Consider the following 14,696-nt stretch of genomic DNA (forward strand, 5'->3'; position numbering starts at 1 on the left):
TWCTCATCATACATTGTGCCTGTGCTGCTTTGCTTCACTGCAAYACCTAACAGAGCATCTAAACCCTCCATTTATCATCAGCCAACATGGAATACTCTCATACTTTGGACTACATCAGGCTTTGATAGTTTAAAGACTCTTCTAACTCAGCTCGTTTGACAGTGAGACATTTGCCTTATCTGCTATGTTTGTTTTGAAACTGTAGCGAGACGCAACCAACTCATGACCATGTAGACAAATACATGCCTACTGTATGTAGGGCACAGATTTTGCATACACAGATGCAAAATCACACTGCTCCTTACTGCACCCTGAGGACTGTCTAGACACAGCAGTTTGTTACAGTTGTAACTTTTACTAAAAGTTAATGCATTCATAAAAATAACGGCTCAATCTTACTTAGAACATCCGTTAGGTTGACAAATCAAGGCACCCCTWGKTTGCAGMTTTAATATCTTCACTCACCTTGTCCCTCTGGGATCTGAGGAACTTCCTTCCCAGCTGGTGAGAGACACATGACTCTATTGCCGTTGACGTGACCCTCTGCTTGGGCCTGCTGGCCAAATGAACAGGTAATTCCAGCAGAAAGGTCTGGAACATTATTCACCTCCAGCAGGAGCTAAAAAAAAAATCATAATTAAAGTTAAAAATGTARATAATGACACATTGCACTGCAAGAGAGACAAGTAACACTAGCTGGTGTAAGTAGAGAGCGAATATTTTTTACTGTACATTGTGTGTGAATGAAAACTGAGTCAAAAGACATTTTAGATAAAAGCCATTTTGAAAAGCTGCTTAGTTTTTTTTTTATTGCCTGTATTTTTTTTTTTTTTTTACTAATCTAAGCATCTGGCTTCATCTCCAAATTTATCAAGCATCAAATTAGTGCTCCATACTCCAATACAGTTAAACCAAAACAAATCCAATAGATGCCCCACAGGGAGAGTCCAGCTCCTGCCTTACTTCACCTCTCACAGAGCTAATCTCTGTTGGGTTTTCACTTACCTCTCTATGTGGCTCTAAAAGGCTACTCAAGGTGATTGCTCACAAACACTAGCATTTTTAGTGGAGTGACAGTGCAGTGATTGGTTAGGATGATAAGTAGACTCACAGGGACGCTATGTGCTGACACAGCGATACTGTCCGGGTGAGCAATAACCTTCACACAGTGGTCAATGTCTGTCGCAAAGCGAAAGCTCTCCTCTGCTCTCAGGCACCGATCTTTTCTTGAACACCTGTAGAACAAAAGCACTTTCATTAAACAAAATCTTATAAAATGTAGTGCGTGTGTATTTTGTTTTCATGCTCAGAACTSTGGTTGAAAATAAGAATTGAACAATGTACGACAMGACTATGATGATGCATCACTTTTCAAGAGTACATGATGTCAAGAAGATCAATTTTTACAAAGAAGACCAACTTCAACGTGATACGCTGATGTAAGCATTAGTATTGCTTAATCACAACTTCACATTACCAATAACATAGTTGTTTTACACTGTGGCCACCATAGAAGTAAAGCTTATCACCACAGTCACACAGCAGTCAAAACATGCAAGTTTTGTTAGCCACTCTAAATCGCCTTTAATTTTTTGTGCACGTTGAAGTTTATCCTGTGTTTCTTTGACCTCTTAGCCGACATGTGACCTCTCACATGTTGGTTCCTCATTTATTGATTGGCAACAGCAGGTTTTCACCAGCACCCTATGCAAAGATAAAGTGGGTGTAAAAAATGCACGGATGGGCAAATATCAATTTCTCCATCCATTTGTCCATCCACTTCCTAAAGGATGGACATATTCTGTCTATTTCCAAGACTATTTTGAAAATGCTGGTTCTAATTTTATGAGCGCAGATGTGMACACCAGATCAMCCAGTCCAAACTGGACTCCAGCAGGGCTGCATCTCTTTGAAATGTTCTTCARGGTTTCATCTTTGAATCTTGCAGATAATGTGATTCCCTTGGAGGTTCCCTGTTCTACTTCCACTGAAGCAGTTCACAACCAAATGTTAAACAGACAGGACTTTAACAGACAAATGTTAAAGATTCAGCTCCTCCAAGTCTGAGGCTAATGTCTTCRATTGGAAAAAGGTGGATTACTYCCTTAAAGGTCAGGGGTTAAGTTTTGCCTAAGGTGGAGTAAATTGATGTCAACAGTGATGGCAGGATGTAGAAGGAGATTGGGGATATGTGTCATGATGAAGGAAGAGCAKAGCCAAAAAGTGAAGCTCTATTTTTACAGCACTGTGAACAGTGCAACCCTTATTATGGTCAAAATGTGAATCAAGAAAGAAAGCAAAACCCGAGCAACAAGAACTGAGTGTCTTCTGTAGGGTCACTGAACACTACAGAGGTTCTTTAAAGATAGGGTTAGTAAATTGATAATCTTGGTGTTGTTCAAAGTCTTCTCTACATCAAAAGAAGTTTACAGATGGACTCTTCCACTGGGAGACCCTGAAGAAACATGAGGTGACTGTGTAGACCCTCAAGTCAAGGTACATCTTGGTATCTCCACCAGAATAATTTGCAGAGAGTTTCTTGGGAAAGGAATGTCTGGATTTCCATCCAGGATCTTTAATCTCCACAGCCTGATCTCATGTAACTGGCAGACAATTGCCGCTTATAAACAGTATCACTGAAACCAGTTTCAAAAAGCCAATTACTTTTTCATTTAATCATCACAAATAAGAGAACATGTTAATCGGACTTTAGTTTTGGCTTGTTTTTTGAGTAAATTACAAAGCAATAAGCTTTAAATCCTAATATGCAATTAAAAGTAATGAGTGAAAGGATGGGTAGCACAGCAGGACATCACAAGGATTTTTATACGAGACAAAAGCACACTGAATATACAGTTAAACTACAAGTGGATATTGAAAATTTCAAGCAGTTTGTCCAGTCTTGGAAATGGGGATTAGTTGCTAAGATCCTTTTTGTTCCAGTTGTACTTATGCATTTGAAAGGCAAACTCCAAATGGTTCATCTCTCTGCATGTTCAGCTTGAAAAGGCGAGAGGATCAGCTGTAAAGTTGACTTGTAATAGCAAACCCAGGGAGCATTTTGGCTGTAAACCATCATGTCTTTCTTTGAATGCGTACTAAAAGGAGACAGTAGTAATACAGGCTCACATGCAGCTGAGGGGGTGGCACCTCCTGAGAGAACTCAAAGAGCGCTGAGGCCTCTGCTGTAATTATGGCTCACTATAAAGGTGGATTGGAAACGCGGTGGCAGCTGTTGCTGGCTCGGCTCCTTGAGGCAAACAACGGCTACGGGAGCACGGATCACCTTCTGACCGCTCATCAGCTGAAGTGTCAAAGAAAAAAGGCACCTTTCATCTCYGACTGTCTTTCATTGCCTTTTATTTTTGTTTCTTTCATTCACTGTGTTTTTGTCTGATCAAACCATTTGTTCCCTTTTTTCCTTCAGGCTTTTTACATGTGCACAAACACCCCCTACCCACTCTGTTAGATAGGTGCTTTGGTGCAAATCACCACGGGTGGGAAAGTGAGACGCTGAAAGCAGTCAACATGACACTGTGAGTGTCATTCAGAGAGCTGAAAAAGACCCCAATCTGCATTTAATAGGGCAGAAAAACAAAGTAGTTTTACTCTGCAGTGTGGGACTTTTTTTCTTTTCAAAACTGGAGGGAAACAGCAGCCTGTTCTCTCAGATAAGTTTAATTCAAATAAAGAGTGTAATGAGATATGCAGACAAAATTAGCTTTGGAAAGAAAAAAAAACAGTTACTTAATGAGGTAATTTGGATTTTTAAGCAGCATTATTTTTTTCATTCCCCTATCCTTTGAGTTTGATAATATAGAGAGCTGTAATTTAAATAATRCTGATTACCATCAAGATATAGCCAGCTGAAATGCAGACGTGAAATGATGAGACAGGGATAAATCCCCGACTGAGGTCAGCTTCAAACACTGCGGCTGGTGCCGAAAAGCGGGCTTTTAATCTTCTGAATCCCCTTTGCTCCATATCGAAGTGTTATGCAAGCTAACCTGGGGTCAGATAATTAAGATGGAGGAGATAAAGCTTGCTCCGTCAGGTCCAAAATGTTTCATGRGTATGTAGAAAGTGCATCTGCTGCACTCGCTGTGGCTGGAAGGCTAATCCCTCTTTCCTCCATTAACACCCGTTATCCTTTGGTTCGGCAGACAATGAAATCTGGTGATCATGCAGCTTCTGTTGTCCTAAATGCCGCTATTTATGAGGGATCACAAAGTCCAGCAACCACTTCCCTGGTTTTCCAATTTTCGTGCCAGATGTTGATAGTGGGGAGCTCCAGAGRCTATAACAAGAGTGCTATATCAAATCATAGGACTGCAGGCTTAACCCCGCTCAGCTTCCTTCTGAGCAGTTTGGTAAAAACAGTGAYGTTGTGGTTTTAATCCGTCTGCTTTGGTGGATACATGAGAAAATGAAGGGAGTAGACTCACATGTTGTAGAGCACGCACCAGCCACAGTGGGGATCACCAGCGCTGAGGCACTCAGCACATGTAGTGTACTGTTCACAGGACTCCACAGGGACCTGGACCACCTGGAGCAGAGGAATGACAGGAGRGCAGGAAGGCTGGCATGTCAACAACAGCTGAGAACCACTAAAACATTTTGGAAAAGCAATTCAATATATCAGTGTTCTGTTTTAAAATATGTTTTAACCTATATTTGGCCATAAAAAATTTTGAGTTTGAAGATTAGTGAACCCCAGAATAATTGAGATAATTTATGATTCCTTCATTAGGGAAAGAAGTGTAATAATAACAGTTGTGGCTTTCTTACCAACTGAAATCTGAAAATTGTAGCTGCATTTGTACTGAATCCCCTTCAATCAATTCAGTCCTACTCGTCAGCTCTAAGCAGTTTCTCTGTCCTTGCTGAAGAAAGGCATAATGCTGCCATTGCCATGTTTCACTGTGTGGAAAGTAGTCCTCATTTCTATGTGCGTACAGTTAAAAAACACATGGAAAGGTCCCTGTCATGCTTTCTGTTTGTATTTTTTTGGACATCAGGGTAATATTTGTGCAAATCTCACACCAGGTCAAGGATTATAAGAACCAGTTAACATCCATTGTGGACTTAAGGCACAGGAGAGAAAATCTTGCTGTGTCAGAAAATGCTTAGCAGAATGGTGTAAAATTTCAGGGAATGTTTACTGTATTATCTGAATAATGCTTCATCAGATCACTGTTTGCTTAAAAACAAAAAAATATTCTTAACCACTTGTGATTGTATTAAGAATTTGTCTAGGGGTGCACTGATGGCAGTTTTTTTGTAAGCATTCTCTGACTCCAAATGTTTCCTGTATAACCATGTGCTACAGTTCAGTTTTATTTAATGGAACATTTTTCTTTTCATCCTAAGTGATCAGGATGAAACTCATCCTAAGTTACAATTACTTCTTCCAAACCGGCATCCAGAATCAGCTTCATTCTGGAAGTGGATTAGTGGCAGAGAAAACTAGAACTCCAAAACCAAAATGCATCTTTGTTTAGGTCATTTGGACAATGGCATTTTTAAGTGGGAGATCTGGGATTGTACCTTTGGATTTGGGCCGCTGTAGTTTGTTGCATTGAGTAGCTAAAGAAGAACTTATCTTAGTGCTTTTAGACTATAACAGAAATCTCAATATCTCACTATTGGATATGTTTTGGCAAGATAAGATAAGATAAGATAAGCCTACTGTGAAACATTTACCAACAGTTTATTTTTTCAAGATGTAAATAATTCTGTATCAGTGTGTTGAGAAAAAAAACTGCAACTACATCTTACACCCACTTTCCATTTTCATTTGTTCTAACACATGGAAAAACATCTAAACAAAACCTAGCATATGAGCTTTTAACTATGTTTCAGTACACACACAAGAACACAATCTTATCCTGTAGATAGTCACATACTTGCATACGCGTCTGGCAAAGCATTAGCTCTCAATTAAATGCGAAAAGTCGTTGCTGCTCCACCACCCCTGCATACCAAGCCATTTGGAGCAGCAGCCTGAGCATGCCTGGTTTCTACTTGGTTATTATTCTAGGTCTGTACATATGATGCAAGCAATTTCCTGATGTAAGCAATCAGAAATGAAGAGTGGATTATGGATTAGAGTGTCTCCGGTGCACTTGATAGCATAAGTGGGTGCTCTCTCAGGTCTGTGTAGGCAAAATGGATTATCTGTTGCTCCCTACAAATAACTGTCCCTTTTTTTTTAAACAGCAGTTCAGAACCCATTCGTGGCATTCCATTAGCAAAATGATTTTGCAGTGTGGGAGGGGCCGAGGGCTGTAATCCATGAAGAGTTGTGGTCCAGAGCTCATCCAAACTAACATTGTTGGTCTGTGAATTGTAGACAGCATGACCTTTACAAAGAGAGAAGAATGGATCTGCTTTCTGGTACCTTACAAAGAATACAATGTAATGCTTGCTCTAAATGTAAAGCAGTATTTGCTTTGTGGATCTGTTTTCAGCAAGAGCTTACTGAAATAAACCCAGAAATGCCTCCTTAGAACCCCTTCAGAAAGATTAAGAACACTAAAACCAGACCATAGATTGCGCAGAAAGTTTTAAAGAGGTCTTTTTATGCCCAGTGAGAGCACAGTGAGCAAAGGTTCTCACAACTTTCATAGAGAGGTTGTGGTGGTTTATTATCATGTTGGCAGCATGACAAGGTCCTGGGTGAAGGCAGTGGAAGCACTGCTAACTTCTGGTGCACATTTGGATAGATTACTCCCATATGAACTGTCTAAAGTAGGCCTCATACAAAAGCCTCATCTTGCCCAAACTAAGTCAGTTATTATAACACTTTTACCTCGGCTCCAATTCTTATCAGATCCAGCAGCTGTTATGGCTTCAGCTATTATGATGTTACCAAAGAGGTGCAACAAACAATCCACGGTTTTGATGCAAATGAATACCACACCTGGTTCAGGCCCCTTACTCTTAGAGATCAGTATGCTACAGTGAGAAAAAGGTCACACATCTATGAATTGTTTGCAATTTACACGTAAAACATACCTGTCATGCATTGTGTTTCATGCTGACGAGAAGGAAAAAGAAAGAGCAATAGCTCATAGGGTTTTGGAAAGTAATTTAAAATGATCAGAGCACAACTCAAAATCAATTTCAGGTTATAGAAATCTGCCCACTGAGCCATAGATCTGATTTCAATTTTGAATCTACTGTTAGATGTCAATCAGATGATACGTCTATTTGTAGCTCTGATTTAGACCCAGTGAAACTACAAAAGTGATCTAAGTTTAGACTTAGAATTAAATTTAGGCCCACAAAAAGGACTGCAAATCAGGCAAGTATACTGAAAAGCATGAACTTAAATTTAAAGGCAAATTCATTTGATCCATTAAGAAGTAATTTAATCTTTTCTTAGTTGTGTATTGCAGCAATAACATCAAGGTGTGTGGGGGTTTTTTTAAGTTATTTTAAATGGATAAAATTGTACTATGGTGGATGAAAAGAAAATGTATTCCAGTTTAAAGTGTAGTTAAATGTTTGAGGTGTATTGGAAGTCTTCTTGATACCATCACTCATTTTCTAAAGAAGAAAAAGTCTTCAGTTTAGCATGCATTTTAATTTCCAAACAAACCTTTCAAAGACAACCTCAATCTAAGCACCGGAACTGTGAACCACAATTTCACCTAATCAGTTTTAGTTTTTCACAAAGACACTTTGTTTCTATTTGTTTAGCTGAATATGTTTACAAAATGGCAATTCAGCAATGTTTGGAATAAAATACTATTTAAACACTAACAAGAATTTTGGAGAACTAGATTTATATTGTCCATAAAAATCTTGACTTTTAAACAGCTTTTTGTGGTAGGTAGTTTTAAGCATGGAACTTTAACACTTTGTAAATTTGTAGGCACATAATGAACAATACAGCATTGTGATCAGGATCATTAAATGGTAGAGTGAAAAAGGAGCAGAGGTTCAAAGAAAAACATTTATGAACCGTTAAACACCTGAAGATTGATCAGGACTACTTTAAGATTGCAAGAAAATATGGCCTCCGAGAAGCAAAATCAATAAAAGCATGGGGAAATGTAGACGCTTAACACAGTAATGCAAATAACAGTATGTGTAAATACTAATAACATTAGCTTTAAAAAAAGATGGTGTAATAGTTTATTGTAATGGTTGCAGTATTCCCACTACACAGCAGAATGTATATGCACACTGCTGTCTTTTCACATTTTCAGTTCAATAAATTCTCCCTTCATTAATATTTATTGCACTGTATCTATTTATGTAAATGCACTGTAAATCATTCATGACTATGCAAAATATTTATCTAATATCTAATATCTATTTAACTTTTGTTTGGAGATTTTTTTTTCTTGTAGAAACTGATCATTTAAAGCAAATACAGAACATAAAAATCATTTGGTTCAGGCTGTTTCCTGTAAAATGCTTGCTGGCAGTGTCAATCACAGCAGAGCTGGATAAGCACAGCATCACATTTAATTTGTAGCTTTTTGAATGAGAAAAAGTATTATTCACAACATCTGGAGCATCCTCAAAGTAATGTGTGACCCTGTGATCTACACAATTTGCCACCACTTTTCCCTTTTATCCGGATAAACTGAAAGTTTATAAATGAGGCCAGATGAATGTACAGGCATTTGGAGCTCTGCAATTCTGAAATCCTATACTGTCAGTCTGCTTTGGAAAATCCTTTAAAATAACATGTCAGTGTCATGTGTCAACTGAGTATTTCAGGTCATATCAGGACTCCCCATGACGGGAACTGTTTTCAGATTATTTCTTAGATTAAATTAAGTTATTTTAATGCAGAACCTGTAAAGATTGGGTTTCTAACATTTCTAAAAATGAATGTTCTTGTGCACAGCTGTATGGTTTTGTAAATAGTGTTAGAAAAACTTGGCTAAAATGTATCAGAGTATGCAAAACTGAAAAACATGCATCATCATCCATAAAAAATAAGAAGTTATACTGCAGCAAAATCATCAGTTAATATTCTTGCATCCATAAAAGCAGGAGGTTTTCACTGCTGGACTGTCATAGCGTTCATGCACACGTTGACCTAATGACAATCAAATATGCTCTAGGAACAGCTATTTCTCTATAAGACTTATAAAACTGTTAAAATATTTTTGACATTTAAATATCTCCTTAGATAGCATAATAACTACTCAGTGCTGAAGCAACATTTCAAGCATATTTTTGGTTAGGGAATAATATTATAATATCAAATGAAGCTCAAAAATTCCGATCTTGCGAAATATCCCTCCTTCAACACACATGGCAATAAATAAAAGGGGTAACAGTGAAAATGCATTTCAACAAAACGTGACATAGAGAAACACTTTGAGGTAAAAGATGCAAATCACAAGCTTATTTTTGCACAATAAAATTTCCCAGAAGTGATATTCATGCTGTAAGATCAGACAAGTGTTGCAAAACTGGTAGAAAAGTAAATTATGGAAAACGTAGGTAAAATACACATAATCATCATCAAGGCATCAGAAATTGAACAAATAAACTCATACTTTATTTCCTACAGATAAATGCACTGCTTGGTTGTGTTTAGACGTGCAGATGGAGAATGGCATGTTGGCTGTTTTCTCTAACAGACTTTGGAAACCTGAAGCTTAGAAAACAAACAACGTGAGCCAGAAACTTAGAACAATCTGTTAATACTTAGTCTCTTCTCCAGGTCCCACTAGCAAAGTTTTTCAGTCTGGTTAGAGCTAGATTCTGCATGTGCATGAATCTTAGGCTTCCTTGTTATTAATATCACAATTCAAAAATAATATAAACCACTAAAGGAAAACCAAATCAGATTACAACTTTACAAAAACAAGATTGTGTGAAGAAATGTGTCTTTTTGTGAAGAGATGAGTTCCAATCTTCATGTTGCTTTAAAAAATCTGGCATATACCACATTGCCATAGTTAAATTCATGCTGGCAAATGTAATTCAGTTAAAAACCATCTTTTAAACACCTGCAAAATTGCTAGGAATTATTGGGCTTATTAAACAAAGATAAGGTCAGCAGCACTGGTCACCAATAAGAGCTTAATGTTTGAAATTAGAATCAGGAGCTCGAAGACTTAATTGGCAAAAATGTTCACTTCAGCACAAGCCTTTACCTAAGGACCTCAAGGTAATAAGTGAGATGACTTATGCTAAAAATTATCAAATAAAAGAAGCAAGAATAAGTCAGGAAAGGACAAAAGAAACTGCCCACAAATTAGGAATGTAAGTAATACCACAAACAATAATAATTTAATTGCAAATACTGCTTTGCTGCAGAGCAAGCAACTTTCCGGAAACCACAGCCCAAAAGACAACATATTAAAAAAATGAAGCCGCAGAAAGCGTAATATAAGTGGAGTGGAAGGAAACTTTAGAAGCACAGAAAGAGAAAAAATGAAAATGTCACTGTTAGAGATTTCCTGTCAACTGCAACTGTTGTTTTTCAATTATTCAAATCGAAAGACATTAGAAAAGAAAAAAGGAAACACTAAAGTGTTTATTATGGCATATTCTTCAATTTGAGAGGGAAATTGCAAAATCAGATTTTATCTGGTCAATCAAAGAGAAAGAGGGCCTGATTTAGTAAGGAGATAAATCAGCTAACTGAACTGCTAATGTATTGACAATTTAAACACAAACATGAATGTGTAGCTAAATTCAGCTTACATTTCTCAATAGTACAATTACAAACACTCAACAGAAGTTGGGTGTTTCTAATTTATGTAAAATCACCTTTTTTGAGATTTATATCCCCCCAAAAAAGAGACGGTGTTACACTGTGAAGTCAAATTCCTTTTTAAGTTTTGTTTGATATATGCACCGTTTTCATAACAATTGAAGCTAAAAATGCATATATACTTAGATAATTAATGGATATTTTATTATAGCCCACTATATGCACTAATACTTATTACTGGTAATATATTGTGATTATTTTTTGATGATGGGGGCTAATTATTCGCTCATGGTTGACCGCGACAGACAAAACATGTTGCTGCAAAATCTAACCCACAAACTCCAGAGAAGAGCAAAAATCCTACAAACTGTAAACAAATAAATCTTGGTAAAATATGAAAAATAAACCACAAGGACATAAAACTAACCAGGAGCGGGACTGGAATGATAGAAACTATCCTCATCTCTTTCTCAATCTATGAGTTGGGAAAGCACTAAATGTGAACACTAAGGAAAGATAGCACCTTAGTGTCCTGTTATTTTGACTGAATTTGTTCAGTCAAATTTAAATTATGACTGAGTGTTAGCAATGAAGAAGTTAGGTTTAAATGGAAATTAAGGTAAAAGTCTTTTGAAAACTTTGAGGAATCTAGCCATACTGTATCTCACCTCACGTGAATGTTGTTCAAATGAAATTTGAAACATAATTCAGACACTTTACACAACTCATCTGGCAGGAAGTGTGTATTGGTAACACTCACCGTTAATTAAGAAAAGAGTATAGAGAAAAAAGAGGCAGGCAGAGAGAAACAAAGATGTGCATGGTGGGGGTTTCAAGGAATGATTTAGCATTTTCTTGAGTGGCACTCTGAGGGATTTCCCTGGACAAACCTTGCAGCAGCTTTGTGTTTACTCCGAGGCTGAAGGCCATCAGTTCACAGACAGAGGAAGAAAACTCTGTGAGTCATGTGTTTGTAAGCATAACTAAAGAAGAACTAAAGAATGATCAAACTAAAGACACACAGCGAGTGAAAAACACAAAGACAGCTGTGTCTTCGTGAGCAACGATTTTCACATCAATCGTTGCTCCCATATGATCTTTAAGAAAAACACATATCCACACATAAATACTGTGATTTGCCTTTATTTTGACTCACTCTTCATCATCATGCTAACCCTGCGTGTTTCAAAYCGAGAGTAGACGGCGAGCCTTATTGTCATTCCACATGAGTTGGCTGATCTCAGCCAAATCTTTCTGTGCCTCATTCCTCATTCCTCATCAGGGCTGCATTGTGTGGCTTCGACCAATCTGAAAATCTCTCATAACTGGGATCCGCTGAAAGTGTGGGGAATCTGTAAGCGAAGCTCTGTCTCTTGGGGGGGATTCCTTACCAGCGCTGCGGGAAAGTCTTTCGGGGAGCGCTCGGGCAAAGATGGAGATGGAGACAAACAGAGGAAGGCTTTACTTTCCTCAAAGCTTGTGAGGGCTACAAAGCCAAAGCTGTTCTAATATTGAGAGAAAAAGCTCGGTCAAGCTGGGTTTCTGGTTTCCTGCTTGGTTATTATGCGCCACTGAGGGAGATGTGAGGGGAGAAAGTAGCTGGAAATCTCCTTGAAAGAAGCTCGCGTCTCTCCTTGAACAACCAGAGCTCATCAATAAATGATGCTGTGTCTCTTCCAGTCAATCACAAACACAAGAAGTGCCTTGATTTGTTTTAGAAAATGGTGCTCAACGCAGGACTGTCTTTATCTTCCCGCATCCTTCCTTGATGACATCCCTTGTTCCCTTAAACGTCATACTTTTAAAGATAGATGGCTTTTAAAGTTCATTTTCATGCTCTTGAAAAGAGTTTGAGCCGCCCTGTAATAACTGGCGCTGCCGCGATTGCCCCCGCTGGCCTCTGGCTCTCCGTCCTGTGACTCTGCTTCGGTAGATTCCAACAGAGAGCAGTGATAGGGGCTTTTTCTGGCCACAGTGAAACCTAATCCCATTTCACAGTGGCAGGCCATTGCGCCAAAATAATCACTTGATGGGAGTTGAAAGTGATTACCAATGTTCTCTCTTATCTGCAATGAGTGCAGAGAATATCGTCCAGCAACAACTATTTGCCTCTGTGATGGCGGGCCAAGTGAAGAGTGCAATAGGGGGGCACATTCATCCAGAAAAAAAAACCCTTCAGTGGCTTTCCACGGTTTGTGTGTCAGGAGTGCTCACAAAAGATGCACGCACTGTAAGTCGATTCGCTTGGATAAGTAATTAGAGCAATGGTCCATCCCCTCACACACAGCCTACATATTTAACAATCCCTCTGTAGACGTGAATTTGAATTTCCTCTCTGTGTTTTGGCGATAAGCCATGATCATCTGGTCGTATTCCAAAAAAAATATTATTCATTAGTCATTTATTGATGTTTTTGATTTGAAATTGTGTTAGCTGCTAATTTTTAAACTGTAAATACTTGTTCCAGCAGGAATTATTATTTATGCAGAACAAAGCAAGCAGTCTTATGTGCAGCATCCTGATAAGTTCAATCCAAGCAAATCCCTCAAAAAGAAGAGTTATTTATTTTTGTGCCCCAGCAAATGCATAATTTTATCAGCTTCTCTGACCCAACACCAAGAAAAGTTAACAAATAAAAAATTATTTCACATCAAATGAAAGCTTCAGCTCCAAATTTCCATGCTATGCATTCAGCGACTCGCTCAAGGGCACATCAGCATGCTGAAGGTTCGCTCTCAAAGTGACTTGAACCCGCAGGCGTCCTTCAGATCTCAGGCTTTCGCCTATCGCTACATCCCCACCCGACTCAGCAGCTCTTCTGACAGAAGCTCCAAAATAAGGGCGTTTCCTCACCTGATAGTCAGACATGACATACAGAGAGTTCCTGTCCAGGGAAAAGGCCATGTCCCGTAGGACTGGGCTGCTGTCCTTCATCACAGTCAGCGTCTCATACAGCACTCCTCCCTCCTGAGCGCCGTCCACCCTGATCTAAAGAGACGTCGACAAGCAGAAACAAAGAGATGCTATTTATTTTTTTATCAGTAAAAAGCAAACGTAACCTTTACAAGGAACAACAAAATAAAGATTGCTTTCACTATCATGAGCAAAAAATTTCACCTACAAGAAAAAAGGTATGGATCAATAAATTAAGCTTGTCTATGATATTTTTAACAATTTAACATTAAACTTTTTTGTTTATTAGCAAAAATGTTCATCCGATCATAGCTGTACAGCTATAAATAAATTATCCTCCAGTGGAGATGTCAAATATAGTAAAAACATAAAAATACAATATCATTTACAATCTTGAGGTTGACCTTTGAAGGGATTTTAAATGTAATTAGAGAAAACCCATATGCAACATAAATTTGATAAAACAACCAGATTTTTATACCATTGAGGTTATCTATTCCTCAATCACAAGCAAATAGCAAAGTGCATTTTGTCTGAGTATTGGGACCATGTCCCATACATGTACTGTGCATTTCTACATCAAATGAGTAGATGGGAGAAAAAGGAATATTGAAGCTCAAAGTCACAAAATATGTCAATGTGTCTTTAGCTTCTTTAGGATTCTTTCAAGGAAACACACCACTCTTCTTCCAGTTTTAAACTTTGCTTTAACATCTCAGGGCTGGATTCCTGGAGATTAAAAATTATGTTTATCTTTTTATCGCCTCTCAAAAACCAAATTAAGAACATTTTCAAGATGTTTGCCTCCCAGCTTTGCCACAATTTCCATTGCACTCAGACAGTTCCTTGTGAATTCATGGCTCTTAAACAGAATTTCTTTTGACTGCAAACATAACAGATGCCGACCGGTAAAAGGTTTTCACTTTTCCTTTCCACTTTGACCAACAATGTGTGCTGTTTCAGATAAGCAAAATAATAAGCAGGTGAGCCTTTGTTCAAAGTCTGTCGCTGATGCACATGCTGTCAATAGGCAGCCTATTTTTGTAGAACTACATTTACGCACTAGTTTCTGTATAATGAAAGTGTTTTT

General features: G+C 38.1%; 1 protein-coding gene across 3 annotated transcripts in view; it reads right to left on the reverse strand.

The window, feature by feature from the left end:
- The window catches only part of LOC103464744 (plexin-A2), a 92,366-nt gene that overhangs the window by 44,519 nt on the left and 33,151 nt on the right, over positions 1–14,696 (reverse strand). For all 3 annotated transcript variants that reach the window (XM_008409061.2, XM_017304919.1, XM_017304920.1), the window contains exons 4-7: positions 13,547–13,681; positions 4,446–4,546; positions 1,112–1,235; positions 466–619 (exon numbers count right to left, since the gene is read on the reverse strand). In XM_008409061.2, the coding sequence (XP_008407283.1) occupies positions 466–619; positions 1,112–1,235; positions 4,446–4,546; positions 13,547–13,681 (514 nt within the window). The remainder of the gene's footprint in view (positions 1–465; positions 620–1,111; positions 1,236–4,445; positions 4,547–13,546; positions 13,682–14,696) is intronic.

This window comes from Poecilia reticulata, linkage group LG5, assembly GCF_000633615.1.
Source record: "Poecilia reticulata strain Guanapo linkage group LG5, Guppy_female_1.0+MT, whole genome shotgun sequence".
Lineage (NCBI taxonomy): Eukaryota > Metazoa > Chordata > Actinopteri > Cyprinodontiformes > Poeciliidae > Poecilia > Poecilia reticulata.